Raw genomic sequence first — 23,620 nt, 5'->3', positions numbered from 1 at the left:
CGAACAAATCCATTTAATTCAGGCCTTTCTTGGGGGAAAATTTGATTAAATCACAATACATCAAACAGAGTTTAATTCCCGCACCTGCTCTGTTAATGGGAGTTTGTTTGAGCTGCCTGCGGGCATTAATTTGCCCCCCTTAATAAGAAAGCTTTCAGAGTGCTCGTCTTGTTTGTTTGCAGAAGTCTCTGTCAGTGCGCCTCAGTGGTATAATGACAGAGTGGGAGGGCCACTCCGTGGAACTAAAAAGGACCGCGATCGAGCAGGAGATCCCACTCTGTGACTTTTTTTTTTTTCCTTTTTTTATTTATATATATATTTATTTCTAAGTCCCGGAATCCGGAGCCGGACTGATCGGTATCACGCTCGGATTATGCTTTTGTCGCTGCTTTTGTGTTTGTTTCTGCCTTAAAGGAAACTTTATCAGCAATTTTGTAAGTACTTCTACCTCAAATACATACATATCAGGATTTAGTGAGCGTGTCTGCCTGCTGAATGAAGCAGCAGATTTGTGCACCTTTTTTTCTCGCTTGATGGTAAAGTTTATCATTCTTGTTTATTTTTAATTTAAGTGCGCGTCGGGATCCCCCCCCCTACACCGGACCCCTCCGGTAATCTATTTGCATCAATTAACAGAAAAACACCGATTTTCTTTAGTCTGTAATTGTTTATTAATACAAATCCAGAGAGACACGTTTTTTTTCCTAAATTATTTATTTTTATTGGGAGTGTTAAAAAGAGTTATTGCCATTGACCGAAAGCGGCTGGGCGCGTGATGGAGTGAAACTTAAGTGTCCAAGCCTTGTTCAGGCTCTTATCTGAAGCTGTGACGCAATGCCTTCACTGCCACTGTGCCAATTTCGACTTTAGGTCGATGCAGGCTGACAGCAGATGGTCCATCAGTGTTACTGTCCGCCTTTTAAGGGCTTAAAGCAGCATTTTAACCCTCCTGCAGAATTACTATTCTTCTAGTGGGGTATTTTGTTATTTTGGAGCTGTAAATGCAGCCTGCTAGAGAGAGAGAGAGAGAGAGAGAGCAGAAAATATCAGGAATACCATATCACCTTCCTGTCAGCCATGTGATACCAGCGTAGTGCTGCTTGTCTACAACCCAAGCATGCTTGAAGTCTTAGGTGGCATGGTCACCTCATCTCCAAACGCCATGACAGCCTGCTGCAGGCCTGCATGTGAAACTTTTAACTGGGCTGGCCTGCTGCACGAACTGAACTTTTAATAAGACGGGGAAAGTTTAAAGGAGTTCATCGCAGARGAAATCAAATCGAACTGCATGAATATGGTGCAGGTTGAAAGCGTTTTGCTCCAGTTGTTTGGTTTGATATGCTTCCGAAGTGCAGGTACGCGCTCAGCGTAAACAAAGCACTTGGCAGAATCTGCTGGGAACCACGTGGACCTCATGTAATTAACCTACAGTAGGCTGGCCTTAAAAAAATGACAAAATTGGACTAGCGTAAAATTTTGGAGAAAATGTTTAGGTGATTTGAATGAATCTGCTTTCATTTGCTTATATTTTTTATCATTTAAAGGAGACATGTCATGCTTTAAAATTCTTCTTTTTCCTATTTAAATCCTTTTATTGGTGTCTATATAAAGTGGAACTGCAACGCTTTGGTCTCAATTCCTCCTTATTGTAGCTCCACAAGCCCCTCTGCCACCCCTTTTCTGAGGTGTGTCTCAGATCAACTCATTTTGACGCTGCCTCTTTAAACCCACTGTAGCTTGATCGAGAGGTTTTTGGCTATAGCAGTGCAGAAACGTTTTAATTAAAAATTTTTTAAAAAATACGTCAAGGGAAGTCTTATCCTTACATGTTGGAGCCAGAGCCAGAGGAGAATGAAGACCACCAAATAGTTGGTGAGTCCAGACCTTATTTGGCAGTTCTGTTGCAAATATTTTGATGTTATGTTATAGTTCAGAAAACATCATGGAGAATAGAGAAAACTGAATGGGTTGAAAATATGACCTGAACAGAAAATAAAGATATCTTTGCAGCACTGGGAGAAACTAAATTAAACGTTTCTGCACCAAGTAAACAACAAAATATAGTTAACGGCTAAAAAAGTGGATTTTGCATATGTCCCCTTTAAGGACTCAGTAAAAAAAACAGTTGTTAGGGTTTTATTTCTTACTTAATGATTTTTATTTGTCTTCTTGACTTTGAAAAGATTACCCTTTAAGGAAAAAAAAGAGTTTTGGTCACACTTTGTTAGACTGTACGTATAGATGCAGTTAATTGGTGTCGTTTTGTTTTGTGGAGGTCATGTAGGCTATGAAAAAATGTCTGCAGTTGTTTTTGTTCCCAGTGGAAACAGACGAGTGCAGCAGGGTAAAAAGTATTATCTTTGCATTGGGGTGAAAGCTGCATCATCATTAAACAATAACAGGTGTTCAYACAGCTTATCCACTCCAAATTATGCTAATTCCGCATGTTTGGAGATGAAACGGATCTAATGTGACTAAAATATAGATTTTATTTATTCAAWTATTTGAGTGCAAACTGTATGTGTACCTTTGTGTGGGTGTGTAGGCTGTGTTCAGTTTTTTATTGTTTGAAAATCCTAGGAGAAAGTCTATTTATAGCTCATTTCAGTCAAGGTGTTATTATAGCAGTGCACTTTTTTTTACTTTAAAAGTTTGTCAAGGTGTTTTTTTTTTAAGGTGGCGCAATCTATTCAATTTGAGCCTGCCTTCCCAAAGAGACTCCATCCTCAGRGACCTCCTCCTCTGTGTGCAGCCTCTACAGGCACGAGTGGAACGCTAAGGCTTTGTTTTGGCAGCACGGACACTTCAGGTTCAGGAGACTGCCTTCAACCTGGAGGTTCCCAGGTTTCTTCTTTGCAAATGACGTCCTTGACCGGGACTTTGCCGTCCTTTCTCAGATCCAAATACAAAAAAATAAAGTGCTATTGGAGAAAGCTCAAGGCTTTGGCACCACGACTGAAAGTAGCGCAAAAGGAGTCAGCAATTGCGTCCAACCCCCGATGTAATTACCCTGACATGTACAGTACAGGTTAATTCATTTACAACAACAAATTAAAAAGGCTTTACAAGGTCACCTTGGCTAACTAGTTAACAACCAAACCTTTAACAAAACAGAGCTAGGGGCTAATGATGTTGCTGCAGCACACTGTTGACATCTGCATTCATCACAGTGTGGGAGATGCTAATGAGATCACAAGAATGAAGGACTCACCGGCGTATTCTTATTACTGAGTGGCGGTTTGCGAGACCTGGGACCACACAGGGGATGTGCATGTGAAACAGGAGCATTGAGCAAATTTGTTTGGAGATATTAGAACACTGTTATATATTAATCAGTTAGTAGTGCACTTTTAGTCTTTTTAACCCATTGTTGGCTTTTCTAACGGCCATAATGATTTGGGATGTACTAGTCTCACTGTTTCAGCCACATATACATGTATGTATATATGTATGTCTTGCTACAGGTAACTGTATGAAAATGGAAGGGGTATAAGTATAAATAACCAAAATTACTAAATAAGTATATGTATGTATGTATATATGTATGTCTTGCTACAGGTAACTGTATGAAAATGGAAGGGGTATAAGTATAAATAACCAAAATTACTAAATAAGTAAAGTCACAAATTATTTTTGTTTTTTATTATTTGCCACCTCTAGTTACACACAACCTCAAATACACACACGATGTACACCATTCACTCATTTTCAATGACTYTTAAAGTTATCTTTTTGTTGTTTTTATCTTTGCAACTAAATGGCATGGATCCAATACAAGATGACATCATTTCTTAGATAATGACTTGCCTTTTTTTAAAGCTTTGGGTTTGTTATTCAGCCACAACCATCCAGGTCATCTTGGAGATAATAACGACTATATTTGAACAAGAGATTAAAGCCGGAGAGTAATCTTTAGTAGCTAACTGGACAATAAGAAGTCAATAAGGATGAGGATTTTGCAAAGCTTTTTTACATTTTATTGACATTTTTGACAAGAATATGAAATGTTTTTTTTTATTCAGAGTATTAATAAGCCATTAATGTGTTTGACCCATGCCCAGAGCATGATTGCATTTTACTGCACTTTGGCAATGGCTTCAGTCTGATGATTTAGCTACTCCCTCCTTTTTATACAGAACTAGAAGCACTCTGAGAGTGCAAACCTCCGCCAATTTCCCCCATCCTATAAGAGTTAATGTGCAAAAGTGTTATGATTTGTGTCTGTGTTAATGTTTTATTTTAGTTTCTGTCTTGTCATCTGTTTTCTTCCTCCTGTCTGCCTTTGCTCCAGCCCCGCCCACTCTCACCTGATCCTCATGRTTCTCTCCCAGGTGTTTCCTGTTTGTGCTCYTTAGTCTCACCTTTATATTCTGTGTCTTGTCTTCACTTCCTGTCTGATCATTGTGCTGTTCACAGCCTGTATGTTTGTTGCCTTACCTTGCTACACCAAGAGAGTTTTTGAGCTGTCAGCAATTTTTGTTTAATAAATCTTTATTTTTTTTTTCCTTTTGGAAGCTGCCTGCACCCTGGGTTCATTTTTACCAATTCATAACAAAAAGCAGAGACTCTCTTTATAAAGTGCTTCCTGGTTCCCCCCGTCTCCAAACTTTGAGGCCCGGCAGCTCTCTGTTTACAAGCCTAGTAGCGAGAACCTGTTTTGATTGGTTGTTTCGGAAATGTGGTGTGTTTGAGGAAATGGGAAAAATAGGTTTCATGGTGCAGTCAAGCACTTCCTGGTCACAGAACGTTCTGTAAATGTGCATATTAGGGGAAAATTATTCATCATTAAATGTGGTTTTAACAGTACTTTTATAAAGTTTGAAGTCTGTGCTGTCCGATCCAGCTCACTGTTTTTTACAGAAGCCCTGTGAAAGCATCACAGCTTTGCCGATCTCAGAGTGTTAAAAGGAAAAAAAAAATCGTGTATCTGCATCATGATCTGGAACATCACCAAAATTTAAAGTTGTGTTCCTTGGCCCAGTACTCACAAGTGTTAAAAATGTCATGACAATCTGTCCACAAGTTTTTGAGTAATGTTGTCCACAGACAGACAGACAGACGTGACCGAAAAGATTACCTCGCCCTTGGCGGAGGTAATTAATCCAGAAAGATCTAGAACAGCAACACATTGCATACAGATTCATGGGGTAACTTAAGCTACGCTGCTTTAGTCTGATCAGATGCAATCAGAATTAAATCGTTTCTAAAAAAAAATAAAGTTCGCAATAGGACAAAATTACATCACTTCGCCACTTGGTAGGCACACTTACAAACAAAGCAATAAAAAATCCCTTTCCATATGTTAAATATTAAAACACGGGGTTTCCAATATCAAACGTGTTTTTATCTAAAGTAAATCTTACAAATTAGACCTTTTATTTAGCGTTTTTCTGCTTACACACAGATGCCTGGAAAGCCCCGAACAAGGRCTGCACAGTTGGACATGGTTAAATCCGTTTGGCCCGTATTCCCCTTCAGCACTCGATTGCAGGAGCTGTCAGCTCCACCAGCTGTTTCCACAGCTTTCAGCAGTGACGCTAAACTAATTCATCATTACGCTCTCTAAATTCTCTGAGTTACACATTTGTTGACACGGGTCTTTTCAGAATTATCTTTGCTCGGTGCGTTATTCTAYGTTAAAAGGAAATGGTTTTGGAATAATACAGAAAGAACTCTTCTGCTTCCCTGTTCAGGTTTTCAGGTGGACTGCCTTCCAGCACCAGAGCCATGATTTATTGCTTACTAAGATGGGTTGCTTTTTTTTGGACCGTGAGCTCGGTTCCTCGCACTTTTGGAATGGCAGTGAGTGAACGAGCAGGTATGTGACTTTATTATTAACTTGTTTATTTTTGTCTCCAGTGCAATGTTTCTGAAAAATAAAAAAGACCATAAAAAGAGAAGCATTCAATGGAGTTGCACTGTTCAGAAACTGGATCAAAACAATTACTTGCTGACTTTTGCCCAGATGGCTTGTGTCCCAGTCTGACTGTGGAAGATCACAGGTTTTCTGATAGTTTAGATCGTCCACTGGAAATCACAGGTATGTGTTAAATTTGTTCTTTAAGAGAGTCGATATTAGCWTTCATAGTGACATGCTGTGGTCTTGTTCGCAGGATTTGATCTCACTGAAAAATTCCTTCTACGTAAAGGAACAGTCACAGAAGACCTGCCGTCGTTTCGATTAGGAAGCAGTCCACTTATTAAGTCAACAAAGTAAGAAAACGAACAAAAAAACTGAACAAAAAAGACAACTATGTTTTGTTGTTCTTCCCTCAATGACACATTACTCCTGCTTTCATCCATTTCTGGTGTTTTTCTAATGAAAAATTAGTTTTCTATGAAATGTTATGAAGGGGTTGAGCCGAACCATCTGAGCAATAGTCTCATTTACCTTCTTTATTAAGGGCAAGCAGTGAGGTGATCTGAAAGACGGAGAATGATTTGAACAGAATTAATACATTTATTCCAGAAATCTCCTTGGAGCAGAATATGGGACATAAAGGGACCTTAAAAGCCAAGAATGCATAATAAGACAGAAATAATAAAATAACAGTGGAAACGACTTACTAAATTGTCATTTATGCAGGAGCTTTACTTTCCAACTGGATGGGTAGCGATTTGACTTCCTTTTCCTAACCTAGAAGTTTAGATGAAATGGGCACTTGATTTGTTAAAATATAGGGACTGATTGAAGATTGCGATTATTTCCATCATTTGTGCTTAAACAGAAAGGCTAGAGTTATTGATGAACTCATGAAGGTGGCTTGACCTGCCTCGTGGTGACGTTCTGAATTAAAAAGAAAAAATATGTACCTTGAGATGGCAATAACCGTTTTGTGTCCTTAGGTTGTAACAGTGAAAGACAGCGCTGTCGTTCTCCAAGGAGGGCAGGGTATTTTTAGTATCTTTACATGCAWCTGTAAACATTTACTGCCCCATTCCTGCTGGCTAGGTGATTGTAACTTTGGGCCAGATGATTTGTGATCTGCTTCGATGTTCGGTCCGCCAGCCGAAAATACGTTTATATTTCAGCCCCTTGCTCAGTCTGGGCCCATAATGCAAGGAGATTCTGGTTCTCAGCGATGCTGCTGACAGTGTCATTGGTTATAGTGGCAAGACTGTGATCCCTCTCATATCCAATTATCTAAGTACTTTGACAGGTGATACTGTGTCAGCTGAGGAGGGAAAGCCAGGGTAGTTGCGCTGAGAGCGAGGCCCTACTGTCCCTGTCACTGCTGCAAACACATTGCTTACTTTGCTTGTAGGATATGCAGCCCTGTGCTTTATTCTCTATCTAGCTGATGATCTGCCAACTCCTTGGCACAATACACACTGTGGCARATAGATCACGGCTGACACACACTGCAAGCATTTATGTGAAGGGACAGAACACATGTACTTGTCCATACAGTGGTATAGTTTAACTGCATTTGYAAACTACYTCATGTAAAATCATARATGATCAGATTTATTKATCTAAAACACAGGTGTTTGCTCTTCAAACAGTTTATAATTTCATTACCGCCTGACATTGAAGAAACTGGGGAGAAATAGCATTTGTCTGTACCGTTAGGAAAATGGCTGGTTCCCAACTCAGGGGTTGCAGCCTACCTAGAACATGGCCTACGTGGCCTACACCTGTATAGGCCTCATAAACAGCTGGGAAATGAGACGGTCTTATCTACAGATCACGTAAGTTTGCGTGACCATGTGCTACCCTGTTATAACTTCATAAAATTCAGTATTATTAAAAAAACATTACACGTAAAAAAAAAAACAGTAACACATGGGTTTAGCTACAGTACCAGTACTTGTAATTGCATTTTATTTTACCTTGCAACATAAATTTTATCAGCTAAGTTGGTAAATTTAAATTTAAAAGCAGTGGTGGACATAGTTCCCCTAAAGCACTAAATCACTAATAGGGGACCTAATTAGTGTTTTAGGGCTTTTGCTAATTTTAACATTTATTAGTGTATTAGCACTTGCTAAATTTATAGGCTAAATTTAGAAGCACTAACTYTGTTACTGATCAACGTTGCTGTTAACAGCTGAGGGTGAAAGCTGTCAACCATTTTGTTCGTATGTGTCACTTATCCACCAGGTGACAATATATTGGCYATATATGAACCCAAATACAGCTGTGYAATGTCAYTGATGAGAATTAAGAGAGCAACATGACAATATGTGACTCATGTTGTCTGTTGAAGAATGTTCATGAGTTGATTGGGTTATTTTCGTGCTTTAGAATTAGCTTTTGCTAAAACCCTCAGTGTGTTAGTGCTTTAGAATTAAGGGGCCCAAATATGTGAGTTAGTGTTTTAGGGCTAGTGGAACTAATTTTTAGATTAGTGCTGCCCACCACTTTTTAAAAGCGAATTATTTTGTCTGTGCTAAATTCGTTAAACGTTTTAGTAAAAAAAATCCCCAAAGAACTAAATTCCGCTTTAAAAACAAAAACAGTTTGCTGATGGCACAATTAATCCTGGGATATCTTCAGCCTCATGAATAGGCGCCTACGAAATGGGACGARCTACGGCACGGGAGAAGTGACGTAAGCTGCCTACAAATGCCACCGTATCGTGTGCAAGGACGCAGCCAATATCTCATCACACCGGACAGATTTTAATCAACCTCTCATAAGATGATTTTTTTATCTAAAACTCTGGCAATATCAATTCCTTCAAGACCTTTTAATTGTTCAAATATTTCACAAAACAAGCCTAATGAATTTTTCACTTTTTGGGAAAACGAGTTAGAATAGCAGAAAAGTGTGCAGTGTTTATGTCTTTATTCAAATTCAGGCTAAATTATCTTTGTTTTTGTTTTGTTTTTGTTTGGGTCTTTGAAATTTCCAGCCATGTTTGCTCTTTTGTAACCTTAGGGCAATCAAATCATGAGAGAAACMGGTTCTTTGAATTTTCTTTATCTATTGTCTCTGGAGGACAATGTCATTTCTCCTCTTGAAATGGGAAATGAATTGTCCGTTCCTTTYTAAGCAACCACAGTTTCGCATAATGTGGTTTACGCTCTGTTGATACTGAGAAACAGTGTATCAAATCACCATGGTTTGTGTTTGTGRATCAGTCTGTGGTTTCATTGATTCGTGACTGTCACGATGGTTAATTCTMGGAATCGTTTTACAGTAGTCAGTGCGATCTAACTTAGAGTTACTTCCTCGTATTTATAAAAATGCTTCTGAAACAAAGTAACTACATATATTTTTTCAGCAGTGTTGTTTTTTTCTATTKTTTTCTTGTGGGTTTTAGATCTACAGCCCTGTACATATTGTCAGTTCAACACCATTAGACCTTTCAAATCCATGCTAGAATACATTTTGAAAACTGCAGCCTTCCTTAATTGGACGGCTYTTTTCTTAGTGTGAGAAATGGCCAACTTTATTCAAATAAAACAGCAACACACGAGACTTGATTGTCATGCACTTGATTTGGGCTGATCACTGGCATTCTTCTATGAGGCTGGCAAACAGTGCATTTATTTCACTCCTCACACTGAACAGTACTTATACTCTCTATGCATTATGCATTTAGAACATCCTAGGGTTGAGTGACACTGACGGGGCGGTGAGCCAACTAGGTTAGTAGTTGAAGTTTGATTGTTTCAACTGTGGAAACTTGACTCCTCCAACTCAGTTTCAAAGAATCCTCTAGGACAGTGTTTCCCAAAGCTGGGGTCGGGACCCAAAGTGGCGTCCCGAAACATCAAGGTGGGGTCCTGAAAAGATTTTCTGAATTAATGACATTTTTGCCTTAGTTGTTACAAAGGAGTGAGGTTAGTGTATTTAAAATGGATAAATGTAGTATAAAAAATATTGTTACCATGTCCATGTTTAGTTGACCTGATACAAATGTTTATCATCCAAAAATAGCTGGGGGCACAGGTCTCTGCTACTGTTATTTTGTGGGTCAAAAGCTGAAAASTTTGGGAACCACTGCACTTTGGTTCCCAAAGTTGTGCGTGGGACCCAATTATGGGTCATGAAGCACCTTGGATAARCTCCAGAAATCAATTTAAAGGGTAATAAAATAATTGCTGATGTAATATTTTCCCTATAATTATTACAAAAACACAAAATAAGTATTTACATTAGTGTACAAGCTGTTTAGATTGTCAAAAAGCCTGTGTTTTTAGGGTTATTAACCAAGTTCATGTACTCAGACCAGTAATATTTGGGGTCACAAGTTTTTGCCATGGATATTTTGTGGGTCAGAAGATCAAAAGTTTGGGAACCAGTGCTCTAGGATAGTATTTCTTTTAGACCGTGATATCAGTCCACCAAGCCGGTGGTGAAATTCGATTAAACCACTGTTTCTGTTTATACGAGGGATGAATGACTAATAGATTAATGTTTTTTCTCCTAGAAAAATGACTGTACTGTTATTCTCACTCTTGTAATCGAAGTCGTCCCATACACTCTGGCATTTCCAGTTGGCTAATTTGTCTTCATCACAGTTCAACTTTATCGTACACAATCATCACATGACTTGAAGTAAAATAACATTTTATGGCTGCATGCAATCCATGAGTCTTTTTTTTCCGAAGCATATTAGCCAATGCAAATTAGTCATATTTAAATGGGACTTGTAAGAGACAGATTTGGCAGAACCAAACACTTACTGTAAAAGTGTTTTTGGCAATGTTACATAGAGGTAGGGAMATTGAATGAACATCCTTCTTATTCACTCATTAACGCCTACTTAAGCATGCAGAGCAGCATTTCTGCAAAGAATTAGACAAACAGCAATCAAACTGAGTAACACTGAGGTTTAGCATTTGGCACTAAGTCACTGACATCAGTCAAAAACTTTAACACTCTGGACCCTTAGAGATCAAATGCACAACACTATAAAGGCACTAGGTTTTGAAATAGAAGTAGTGTGAACTCTCTGGCCCTAAAAGAAAACAGTTCTATAGTGTACTCTTCTGTCTCAGTTACATTAAATATGAGTTATAGGTTCATAGCTCAAGGTTCACAGTTTTTCTTTATGTAATTCTTTGCCTTATAGTTTGTAATCAGACATAATGGTTTTTTTTTAAAGCAGGTACTGGAGCCTGACATTTTTTTGCTGAATTTGTATCGAATATACAATTTGCTTAAATTGCCATGCCACTTTCAATATCCAGTTGTATTGGAAACTGTCTTAGCCATAGGGGGCCCAAACGACCTTCTGAATCCTCAGCATTTTTACAGAAGAATTCAATTTTTAGGATGCTTTTACTCGGTGTACTTGACATTTTAGTCATGCACCGTTTACACTAAAATCTCTCGGAATACAAAAGAAGAGGGTATGAAGCTCTGAGAGAATAGGAAATGATATATTGGAGTGAAAACTAATTTCCAACCTGTCTGAGGAAGCTGTCTCTCTCTTCCTTCCACTGGCTGTGCTCTGCCTTCTCAATGACCGTATCAGTGCGTTATTATTTTTGCAGATTCTGATTTATTATGTTTACACTCGTCTACTTTTGGTTGGTAATTTTAGCCTGGAGTGAATGATGTGGAGTTGTAGTCTGTTACAGAATACAACGGGGTTTTCTTGCTGTTTTGTCTTGTTCCTTATTGTTCAAAATTAACAGTGGTACGTGTGAGTTGAGTAATGTGTTTTTATCCATTTATAATTGAGTGTGATTATTTATAGAATAGAATAGAATAGAATAGAATAGAATATCAATCCATCCATCCATTTAACCATCCTTTACCCACTTTTTCAGGCAGTGTCAATTGAAGCTTGTCCCTTTCTCCAACAGTAAATAGGTGAACAGCCTGTACACCCTGAACAGACCGTCAGGTTATCACAGGGCCATAGAGTGGAATATCATGTTTTCTTCATGTACTTCATTTTTTTTGCACCAGCACACTCTTTAAATGAGGCATCCAAAGTCATAAATATGGACCTGTAGCTGGTCTTTGTTGTTTACATCCATAACCATGTAAGTGTTCCAGTGCAATAAAAACCTGCCTTCTTTGTCTTTGGATCAATGTGTGTATGCTTTCATTATCTGAATGACAGGCAGGCCTGAGTAAAATTCATCACGCTAAATGGAATTAAGTTTCTCAGGTTTATTTATGTGAATGCTCCTGCATCGAGAGGACACTAAAATGTTTTATTGATCACTGAAGTTGATTGGCCTGCTCATTATTCATCCCCCATTTATTTTCAGCACTGAGAATTGTCTTGAACTGTCGGATGTTGATATTTGATTAGATCAAAAGGCAAAAATAAGTAGGTCCTCTGGATGGGTTCTTCTTTAGTGAAACGTTTCGTCTCTCCTCCAAGAGACTTCTTCAGTTTGATGAGTTTCAGGTGAACTCAGCCTTATAAGCACTGCCTCCACATGGTAGACAAAGAGGTTAGTCACATGCAAAAGAGGGCCTTCGCTTAACAATAGGCTTGATTAGCTCTATTGTTCATAGAGGGTCAACTGCCCCATCACCAGATTTATTGGTTTGAATGCTGTGGTTCTTTGGTGTCGTGTCATGTGTATGTAGTGAATGCAGGTGGGGCTCAACGTCCCCTTGTTTTTGTTTTTTTCCCTCTTTGTGTTGGTTATCGTTGGGGTCCTGATTCACACCTTTTGCTCACAGGCGGCTGAGTCAAAGGTGTGAATCAGGGCCCCAACGATAACCAACACAAAGAGGGAAAAAAACAAAAACAAGGGGACGTTGAGCCCCACCTGCATTCACTACATACACATGACTTGACACCAAAGAACCACAGCATTCAAACCAATAAGTCAGGTGATGGGGCACATGACCCTCTATGAACAATAGAGCTAATCAAGCTTGTTGTTAAGCGATGGCCCCCTCTTGCATGTGACTAACCCGTTTGTCCAMGTGGAGGCAGTGCTTTTAAGGCCGAGTTCACCTGAAACTCATCAGACTGAAGAAGTCTCTTGGAGGAGAGACCAAATGTTTCACTAAAGAAGAACCCATCCAGAGGACCTGTTTATTTTTGCTTTTTGATTTTTTTCTACCTGGATTACTGAGATGCATCAGGACATATTTGATTAGAATTTGACTGTTGTATAAATATCTTTTTTTTTATCAGATTACTATTTCCTGATGGGTTTTCAAGTGAGTACTCACTTGTGTCCATCTTCCGGGTGAGACGAACTACAAAAAAAGACCGTTGGTATCTTTGGCGGATATTTGACCAGACAGGAAACCAGGTTGGACCATTTTAATCTTAGATACTTCGACAGTTACAAAAACATTATACATTTATATATATATATATATTTGCAATGTGATTTGTCTCCACACACTCTTCTGTTCTTCTCAGGTGTCTGTGGTGGTTGATGGTGATAAAAAGGTGTTGGAGTTTTCTTACCGGGCCCAGCTGAAGACCACCAACCGCTACACGTTTAAAAGTCGTGACCTGCATGCCCTCTTTGATCGCCAGTGGCACAAGCTGAGCATTTCTGTACATAGCAACTCCATCTCCATTTACATGGACTGCAGACGAATAGAAGGAGGTGTGATTGATGAGAGGGACAGCATTGACCTCGGTGGGCACACACTCATCACTACGCGAGTGGAGGATGAAAAGCCTGTCGATGTATGTTGGTAACTTTTTAATGGGGGTATTAGGTATTTTCCAGATACATGGTTCAAGTCTACAGTATACCACAATCAAGTAGGGTTGGGCATAATCATGTCGTGTGCAATTAACTGTTAGAAAAACTTCAATCGATTATTTTTGGCACTTGATGATTAATAAGATAAATGCCGCTAGGTAGACTGACTCGAAGCTACTCTACGATTCGAATATGATGAACATTTTTTAAAAAAAGTTCCGTAATTTATTCATCYTAACTTCAGCTTTACTTGGCTTATCAACATAATTAAAAAAATTGATGTATATATAGCCTGAAGTCTGTACTTTTGATGCAATTTGGAACAGATTTTTTCGGAGAGCAAATCTTTCCCACTAGAGTGATTTGTGACTAGGGCATGCAGACTTCCATTGACTCCAGGGGATTAATCGTCACATTAATCGTTATCGGCTAAATTCCACGATTAATCGTGATTTTTTTTTTGGGGGGGTGGGGGCAATATCACCCAACCCTGTTACTTTCAGTTTTTGTGAAAACGCTGCATATATGAAAAATAAGTTTGACTTTGCATCATAGCCTATCAAAGCATCTTGAAATTGGCCTCAGACTCTGAACCTCTTACCCTGGGAGGAGCTTTGTATGGATAGGTCATGCTTTAAACCAGGAAGCATTTAGACAGTTCCACATGGCTACCACAGGAGATTTAAGGATTTCTCAAATATGCATGAATGAGACAAAGCAACACTCTATGTTTATGATTGGAAAAACATTATAATATTGTATGATAAGTACGTTTTTTCATAATACCTCCACAAAACTGTTAAAGTGTTTCAACAAGCCTTTTGTGTTTTATGTAGTCTTTGTTCCACCGGTGGGCAAAAATGGTGCGGCTTCTGCCTTTAAACATTTCCAGACACTACAGTGGACTTTTATTTTGAAAACTAGGGTATCATACAACTTCCTCTGGTTCTAACTGTTAGTTTGACACCCTTACAAAAAAATGTAAAAATGTTGAAATTTCAGGGTCGACTGTTAAGGTGTTAAGGCTGTTTTGTAGGYAAGATAAACTGTAGGGCTGCATGGCAGCAGAGTTAGTTTGACTCCTGATTTTGGCCTTTCTGCATATTATTTGCATGTCCTTCCTGTGGGTGTGAGCACTTTCTCCAGATACTCTAACTTCGCCCTGCTGTCCAAAAAAATGCGTATTAGCTTAATTGGCCTTTCTAATTTGGTCCTTGGTGCAAGAGTGAGCGTAAACACGGGCCTGATGAACTGGTGACATGTCTAGAATGTACCCCCCACTGCTTGCTTTGACTGGTGGAGATATAGGCACCAGTTTCCATGAGAATGCACAGGACCAAGGGGTATAGAATTTGGATCAGATGATGTAAAACTCCATGTTACGAAACTAGAAAAGTCAAAATGTTATAAATTGAACTGTGCCAAGAACATATTTTAGTTAAGAGCTTGATGTAAAAATGGCATTGTAGAATGGCATATGAGTTTTTTTTCTTTGTCCAACAGATTGAACTGAAACAAATTCTCCTTTACTGTGACCCCTATATGGCCGAGATGGAAAATTGTTGTGAACTCCTTGATCCAGAGGTAATTTTTTGTTTGTTTCAGTAAAGAAATAACACCTTTCTGCTGCAAAAGAAAAAAATAAATATATCAATCAATAAGAATTTTCTGAGATTTGAGTGTATTTACATTTTTACAATATGCCTGAGACAGAAAGAAATTGTTATATGTAAATGCACACTTTCTACAAATATTGTGTTGATGTTCTGCAGAAACAGACTGTAGTGTCCCCAGATAGAAATTTAATAGAGATCTTTCATCACTGTAAAATCAATAAGAGCTAATGTTATAGTAATTCCACATGGAAGTAAGACCTTTAACCCCTGACCATGACATATCATTATAAGGATACTGTCATGGCAGTGTAAGGTTACCCCAGGTGATGGTTATGAGTCAAATAGGAACTTCGGCTGTAGTTTGAGTCTACACTTTCCTAAACTTAGCTGAGTTGCTGTGTATTCTGTAGATTTTTATTTCCCCTGTCCTTCAGGAAAGATAACGAAAGAAGGTTTTTAATGCTGAAATTTCTGTATCGATCCAGTGTGGCATCAAGAAGACAGTTAATGGGACATCCCCTCCTCCAGCTACAACCCAGATTCCCCTGATGCTCTCTCAGCCGGCCTCACAGTCAATTGACAGATGTCACTGTCCAGCTGAAAAGGTACGATCAATTCCTCCCAACAACAYCCTGCAATTGAGTGAGTGTGACGGCTGTAGGAAGAGAGCCAGTTTTGATTTGACATCATGTGTACGTACTCTTTATGAAAGCTAAACAGATACAGTTGCTAAACTAGATTTAAACAAAAAAGAAAAAAAATGTTTTTTTTGTGTGTGTGTGGAAAGTCAACCAAAAATGTTGCAGCCTAAATGTTGAAAATAACCAACTTTCATTCCCAAAAGCACTGATAAACATGTTAACAAATGCAAAAATTTTAAATGTCCTAAATGTAAAGTTAAGCGTGCGCGTCAAATGACAGTTATAGACATTTTTCTGTCGGCTAAAGTCGATAAGCTGTGGTGACCATCTAAAAGATGAGTTTCTTGGGCTTCATATGCAGCATCCACACATTGCTCTCCATTTCTTTGCCCCCTTGTTGCAAATTGTCTTTGCTTTTTTTAACTCAAGTTATTTCTTACCTGCTGTTGTGTTTTGCCTTTTTTCCATTTAGTAATTTATTTTGTAACAAGAGCTACTGTTTTTTTTTTTTTTTCGAGGACCTCTGCAGGGTCTAAATGTCAAGAAAGACAGCAATTCTCTGTATGGAAAATTTATACTTCTGGTGTTTGAGAAAGGAGGATGTCTTCTCTCCAACAGAGAGCAAATGCCAATGCCTGTAGCATCGGGCAAAGCTTCATGTTTCTCTGTCAAGGTCCTTAAGAGAAGTTACCATACAATTAACCCCACAAGGTGAAATGTCTTTTCCACAATTCACCCAAGCAGTCTGAATTGGGAAATCATAGATTTGTACGATCACTAAAAAACAGGTGTAGTTCAAAAAGAGAATGCCCCTTTCTTTGTGACAGCTCAATAGACATGTTGGGTTGTGGAGAGTAAATGCCCACTTACTGGAAATTGTAGGTGTTGTGTCAGCTGGAGGGCAAGGGGAAAAAAAAGAACAAGATACGATGACAAAGTGAAATTTACCCCCCAAGATGAACCCACATTGTTTGGCTGATCAATCCTGCCTTTTGACTTTTTGCTCAAGGTTAAAGGAACAATTAATTTAACAATAACCCTGTGACCGTTCTGACCATCTGAAAAACCTGAATGTCTTATCTGTCATCATGTGGCTGTGGGGTTAAGATTCGTTGCCCGATGACACTTTTATGGCTGGAAAACTAGGACTCTAGCATCTAGTGGTGTTATGATTAACATTGGTGGTATTTAAGATTGTCTTCACATTTCAGGTTTCTGTAAAATGTCTGAAATGAATAAACAATGACTACCAAGCTACTAAAACAAAAAAAAGGACAGAGCAGCTGTTAGGGCTCATACACCTACAGTAAAATACAAATATTTGAGATAAATGCCGTATCTTTAGGTCAATTTGAATGTAATGCTAAATGTGTGTGTTTGGTAGCAGCTTGTACTAATTAAATTTGTACATATGCTACATACCCTTTAATGATTCTTAACTGACATGGAAGGGATAGGTTCTCAAACTAAATTGTTTTAAGCAGAAATTATGATTACTATGCCTTTTGGCTTGTAGTCAGTCCTATGCTTTAAGAGGGGTTATGTGGATGCATTTAAGTTCTTTTTGCACTGCAAGGCCCAACCCGGGTCAGTCTGGCTTTATGGCCCAAGACCACCCCAATTTCTGAAACCCAGCAGAAACCCACGGTACAATGGAGACCTTCACTCGTGACGTCACACATATCATTTGGCATACATTATCTGCAAGATCAGACAGATGGTCTAGATTCTACAGAGAGTTGGTGTTAATACCGCAACAGAAAAATATGTTCCTAGAGCAGATTCAACAGACTTGGAAAGCAAGCGGCATTGTTAAAAAGTTTGTTGTTTTTACAGATGTTTTATTATAGCTTAGCTCGCTGCATCTATGTGTGTATTTTCGCTGACCACTTTTGCATCATTCAAAGAAACTTAATGGTGATGTTTAGAATTTGTGTAAGTACAATATGATCACCGTATGTGTGATCGACTGCAGTGTATCGCTGTATGATGCTAGCATGGATGCTAGGAATAAAGTTAGCAGTATGCTACAGTACAAACAATAAGGTTTACAGTACCTGTTTATTGACAGAAAGTGCAGGGATAGGATCCAGGTGGTCCAGTGTTTGTCTTTTACCTCTGATAAAATATTTGGAGGTGATGTTAAATCCTTGGTTGCACTTCCTTCCAGTCAAATTCAGCTGGTTCCCTCACTCCAATCAAGCTGTTAACTAGCATCTAGTTTGGGAAAAGTAATCAAAAATACTTCTGTGATGGTGGCTGTATCCTGAGTCACTGTTATAAGAACCATAGAACAATGTTTTGTGGTCCTCCCGGAGCAGTTTGATGCGGTTATCCCAAATTTATTTAAAGGTATCAAATCATGCTTTTAAATCCTTCTTTTTCACGTCTAAATCATTCACTTATGGCCCTATTTAAAATAAAACTGCAACGCTTTGGTCTTAATTCTTGTTTTTGTTGCTCCACAGACTCCTTGCTTTCCTTGCTTTACCCCTGTTCTGAGTTGCGCCTCAGAGCAAGCTGTTTTGGTGCGGTCTCTTTAAATACAAGTGAGATATTTCACACCCCGCCCCCTCCAGGTCGCTGGACGTTCGACTCCACCCCGTTCGGCCATATTTGTAGTTTCATAGCAAAAACGGTTATCTACCGACTAAAAACTGTTTTTAAGATAAAATAAGATTAGATAAAACTTTATTGATCCCACAGTCTGGAAATTTGCACATTACTGCAGCATAATACAAGAGAGGCTGAGAAGAATAATGAAAGATTAATAAAAGATAACAAACAAAACACCACAATACACAGGTGATACAGCGGGTAAAATAAGTATTGAACACGTCACCATTTTTCACCAGTTTGGTGTAGTCCATTAATGTTGTCTTGCAAAATGAAACAAAATAAAATTTGCACGTGTTTAATATTATGATCCCGCCCACATCGAGGCAGCACTCTGCTCAATGCAAACACAATCAGAGTAGAATAAGGCCGGGCCGTACAATACAAAATGCCTTTAAAGAGGACATGTAGATAGTTGGGATGAGGACAGAGGACAGAGGATGACTCGCTGTGGTGACTGCAGTGGGAACAGCCATAAAAAAGGTTTAGATGGCTTGTTTACTTCAGCTTATTTATTTATTAATTTTCCATTTTATTTTTTCTGATTTGTTAGGCCAAATCATATGAAATGGAAATAAATCTTTGTTTAATAGTTTAGACTAGTTAAAACACTGGTCGTTTTTTGTTTATTCCCCATCCCCCACCCCATCCTCCCACACGCACAGACAAGCACACATATACCTTTAGTACCTATTGACCTGATACCTAATAGCCCATAAAAGAGGATATTTAATGCAGATCTTATGCACAAAGGATCAAACATTGATTTAAACACGCATTTCAGGATTGCAGGTCATTCCTTTGTCATTCTAATTGTGGTTATCATTATTTCTGCAGCCTCTTCATGCTTTAATTTTCTCACCCCTGAAATTAAATTTAGGGTCTTCATTAAACATCAATACGTTTGCACCGTTTGTTTACTGACTGTACACAGCAAATCCCATTACAGGCTTGATTGCTAGCTCAGTCAAGTCAAATCCAGAGAAAAAAACGTGATCAGGAGCTCCAGGACTCATCAAAGGATGACACAAATCCATCAAAAATGAAAACATGCGGGATGTTTTAGTAATATTCATTTATTGTTTTGCTGTTTTCGTGGTGAAAGGTGAAGGAGCTTGTTTTATAAGCGTGGTAAATAAATGTTTGTCAGCTTCAATTTGAAAATGCCCTGAAAATAAGCTAAAGTTCAGCATAGTGCCACATTCATTATGATTAATTACTTTTGCTAAACATATATTTGCATAAGGTTGTAGAATCAAAGCATAATGCGAGGAAGCTGGAATTATTTTAAGCTTAATCTTTAGGCATTCCACTGATATCATCAATTCTAAAACAAATATAAACAATGTTTCTCTTATTATGGTGTCACTTTTTGGGCTTTTGTCTCCTGAGAGATTTTTTTCTTTTCTTTTTTTTTTCTCTCTCCTTCATTATTTTACCCATGCCCATTGCAATAACTAAATGCCAAAAGTGCAAACCAGAGAGACTTTTTAATGTGGGAAGAATACCATAATTTAAGAGTAAATGTTGCTTTAATTAATCTAAGTGCAAAAGGTATTTTAATGGCAACACAAATCAACATTTTAACAGGCAGAGCAGCTAGAGTGCCTCTCAAGTCATCGGAATGTAGAGGAGATAATTTAATGCTCCATTTGAGATTTTAATGAGTCCACACAAGCTGCACTTGTTATTGTTTGATAATTTGACACAGTTTTGGAGGCGTTCATTAATAGTAAAAAAAAAAACATCCTAACTCATTAAAATAATCTGATAAAAGCCAGGTTTATTAGTGCATCTTGGGTTTTTTATTATTTTGTATTCGAAGAGTTTACTGTAATATTATTAGCTATAAGGTTGGTAAACAGGTGCAGCTTGATCGTTATTGCCTGCTGTTCAAAGGAAAAGGTGGACAATAATGTGTTTGCCCATGTGTGTGTGTACATTGTCTGTTAGCAACTTATCTCATGAACCACTGGATGGAATTTAGTGAAACTTGCACAAGCTAACCATTAGATGCACATCTGTAGCTAGTTAMTAAATATATCTAAATAACACAGATGCTCAATGGTGATATTTAATGTCTAGAACAAGATGCTCAAKWTTRCTCATTTTAACMAACTAGTAAGACTGCTTTGTAATATGACTTTATTATTGRATTATTTCGATTTTACTCCATACAACTTTATTGTAATATTATGACTTTWTTCTCATACTATWATAACTTTATTAAAAACCAAAACATTTTCATAGTTTGTCAATACTTTGTCATAAATTTGTGGTATTGCTGAAGAATATGCATAACATTTTATGGTTTGACCAAAACAATTACAGCTTGATTGTTTTTRGTTGCAAYATGACGTTAGTTTAAAACTCTMGCGTGAAAGGCAGRGGGTGGGTACGCATTCCTTTAAAGACCGCTAGATGTTTAAATTATTTAAAGGGAAAGAGATAATACTCGAAAACAACTTATTGCTGCTGACCGTGCAGTGAAAACGGCTCTGCTTCTCATATTATGTGGGATTTGCAAACATAACTGCCACTGAACAGAAACAGTAGGGGGAGAAATAGTTTACGTCAAGCCGTTTGTGGAATATATCAAAATGTCAGGCTTTCGCAGTGCAATGGCTCCTTTTCTCCCTTTTTGACCTTTTTTTGTCATTATTCCACAGCTTGATTATGACAACGTTTTACTTTGCCTAATCATATTGATCACTGGTGGTGCTGCGGTGATTATTAAACAGTTCTCTCCTTTAAGAAAACAGCAGTAGGGGCTAACAAAGTCAGAGCAAATACTTTTAAAGGGATCCGTGATTAGTTGTAACATTAGACTTTTTTTAATAAACATATATTTTAACTGTAAAATAAAGACTGTAAAAATACTGTAGGTTGTTTAGTTTTTATAATTTTTAAACTAAAAGTTAAAAAATATATTTCACGGACGGGGCCATTTTATTTACACACAGAGCATTCTGGGTAAATGATGACATGGATAGGTCCTCGGTATGAGGCTGCTAGCGAGCTATATCCACCCTGAAGGTTAATTTTGGACAGTATCTGACGATTGTCTCTTTTACATGAAACCAGAGAGCGTTGACAGAGAGGAGAAGGTAGAAATGACTCYGCCTGTAACTGAAAATATGGATGGAGGACAACAGAGCTGCTTCATGGAAGAAGAACCTCAGCTTAGCCTGTTAGCCTTTGCGCTAGCCCCGATGCTATCACCATATATATGTATTAGCTCAGTGCTACACATTCTCCTCTCATCACTGAGGTCCTCCATCCACATGACAGAGAGGGGAACGCAAAAATGACTGCAACTGAAAATATAGATGGAGGACCTCAGTTGTTTGTCGCGCTAGCGCCGAGCTAATACATATAAGGCAATATAGCGTTGGCTCTAGCGTGAAGGCTAAGATGCTAAGCTGAGGTTCTTCTTCCATGAAGCAGCTCTGTTGTCCTCCATCCATATTTTCAATTACAGGCTGAGTCGTTTCTACCTTCTCCTCTCTGTCAACGCTCTCTGGTTTCATTTCAAAGAGTCGATCATCAGATACTGTCCAAAATTAACCTTCAGGGTGGATATAGCAGCCTCGCACCGAGGACCTATCCACGTCATCATTTACCCAGAATGCTTTGAGTGTAAACAAAATGGCTCCGTCCGTGTTAAAATATATTTTGAAAAATTCACAAAACTAAACAGCCTACGGTATTTTTGCAGTCTTTAATTTACAGTTAAAATAAATGTTTATCAAATAAAGTCTAATGTTACAACTAATCAGGGATCCCTTTAATAAGGGGAGCTCTTGAGACATTCAATTACCAACAGGAGAATCTCTTTCTGTGGGAGATTTAAAATAGTTTGAGTATACTTACTAACAATTTAGCTRGACTTTGTAGAGATTAATCAAAGACATCTGGGCAATTTAAAGCATTTTAAAGACCCGTAATGAGAGCTGCAGGCCAATCATAGTGACCTATGAAGAGGGTTTCTCAGGAAAGTGTGCGGGGATTACTCTGGCTGTGTTACCCCAATGAACAATCCGGCATTACAGTGAGTTTGATGGAGGATTCTTATGCAGTGCAAAGGGATTAAACTGCTATGATTAATCCAGAATCCCTCAGGAAATTAAACAGATAAGTGGTGGGTTATAAGAATGCAGCTTATTTGAAAGGAAATCCATTTTCTCTGGCCTTGCACGTAAACCTTGGTATTASTAGATTTACAGCTTCTGCATGTACATGCAAAAAGACAAAAAACAAAAAAACACACACACATAGGCATAATGGTGAAATTAAAACTTCTTCCACAGTTACAATACCCTTAGTTTGTTCCACACTATTTAAAACTCAATTGTATCATCCAATTTAATTTATACCCATTGTACCTTCAGACTGAATCACCATAGAAACTTTAGTCAAAGCATTTTATTATGTCACTGACTTTGAAATATGATTAGCTGTCAAAACCTGCCATTGTCCCCATTATATTCAGCAGTGTTAGAATATTTTGAGGTTTCCTAAAACAGGGTTTTATGTCAGAGGCTAAAAGGAACAATTGAATGAATGAGGACAAAAAAAAAGATAACAGCCCCACACAATGCATTTCCATTTCCATACATTACTTCGTTGTATATAATTTGTCTTAAATGTGGTATCTTTTCTTAATAGATGGCATTAGCTGCTGTGAATTCATAATAGTTCATAGAAATCCTTAATATTTAAAATAATAAACACATATTCTCTGCTAATACATCATATAGGCAATGTTGAATCAGATATTATGCTCTTACTGTATGAAATTAAAGTTACAGCTGCTGTTAGACCACCCTGTTTAGGGGTTTTAAACCCGTTTTCAGCATCAGTACATACACTGTAAAAATAACTTGTAAGATTTACTAGAGAAAATCCTGTAAACCAATTGCACTAACGTTTGGTAAGTAAATTTAAATGCTACAAATTCATGTAAAATTTACTCTCATCATTATCTAGTAAAAGTTATAAAGAATTTAGTTAAAGATTTGTGAATAAATCATGTCTTGTCCTCTCCTTGAAAAGTGAAGCAAGGGAATGAGGAGCAGCAGCCTTTGTGTGCACACTGAAAAACACAACATTGTGTTTAATAAAAGATTTCAAGTGAAGATTACTTAAATC

The 23,620-nt window shown here is 38.1% G+C and overlaps 1 protein-coding gene across 1 annotated transcript in view; it reads left to right on the top strand.

The window, feature by feature from the left end:
• Positions 1-397: 397 nt before the first annotated feature.
• LOC106518994 (collagen alpha-1(XIX) chain) overlaps positions 398-23,620 on the top strand; it is a gene marked incomplete at both ends in the record, with an annotated part of 138,916 nt that continues 115,693 nt past the window's right edge. The window contains 8 exon segments of the mRNA XM_014010492.1: positions 398-434; positions 5,694-5,818; positions 5,966-6,040; positions 6,114-6,213; positions 13,068-13,188; positions 13,302-13,577; positions 15,100-15,180; positions 15,698-15,817. Coding sequence (XP_013865946.1) covers positions 398-434; positions 5,694-5,818; positions 5,966-6,040; positions 6,114-6,213; positions 13,068-13,188; positions 13,302-13,577; positions 15,100-15,180; positions 15,698-15,817 — 935 coding nt within the window.

Source organism: Austrofundulus limnaeus, unplaced genomic scaffold (genome assembly GCF_001266775.1).
Source record: "Austrofundulus limnaeus strain Quisiro unplaced genomic scaffold, Austrofundulus_limnaeus-1.0 Scaffold0, whole genome shotgun sequence".
Lineage (NCBI taxonomy): Eukaryota > Metazoa > Chordata > Actinopteri > Cyprinodontiformes > Rivulidae > Austrofundulus > Austrofundulus limnaeus.
The sequence above is the reverse complement of the archived record's forward strand: the minus strand, read 5'-3'. Positions and strand labels throughout refer to the sequence as shown.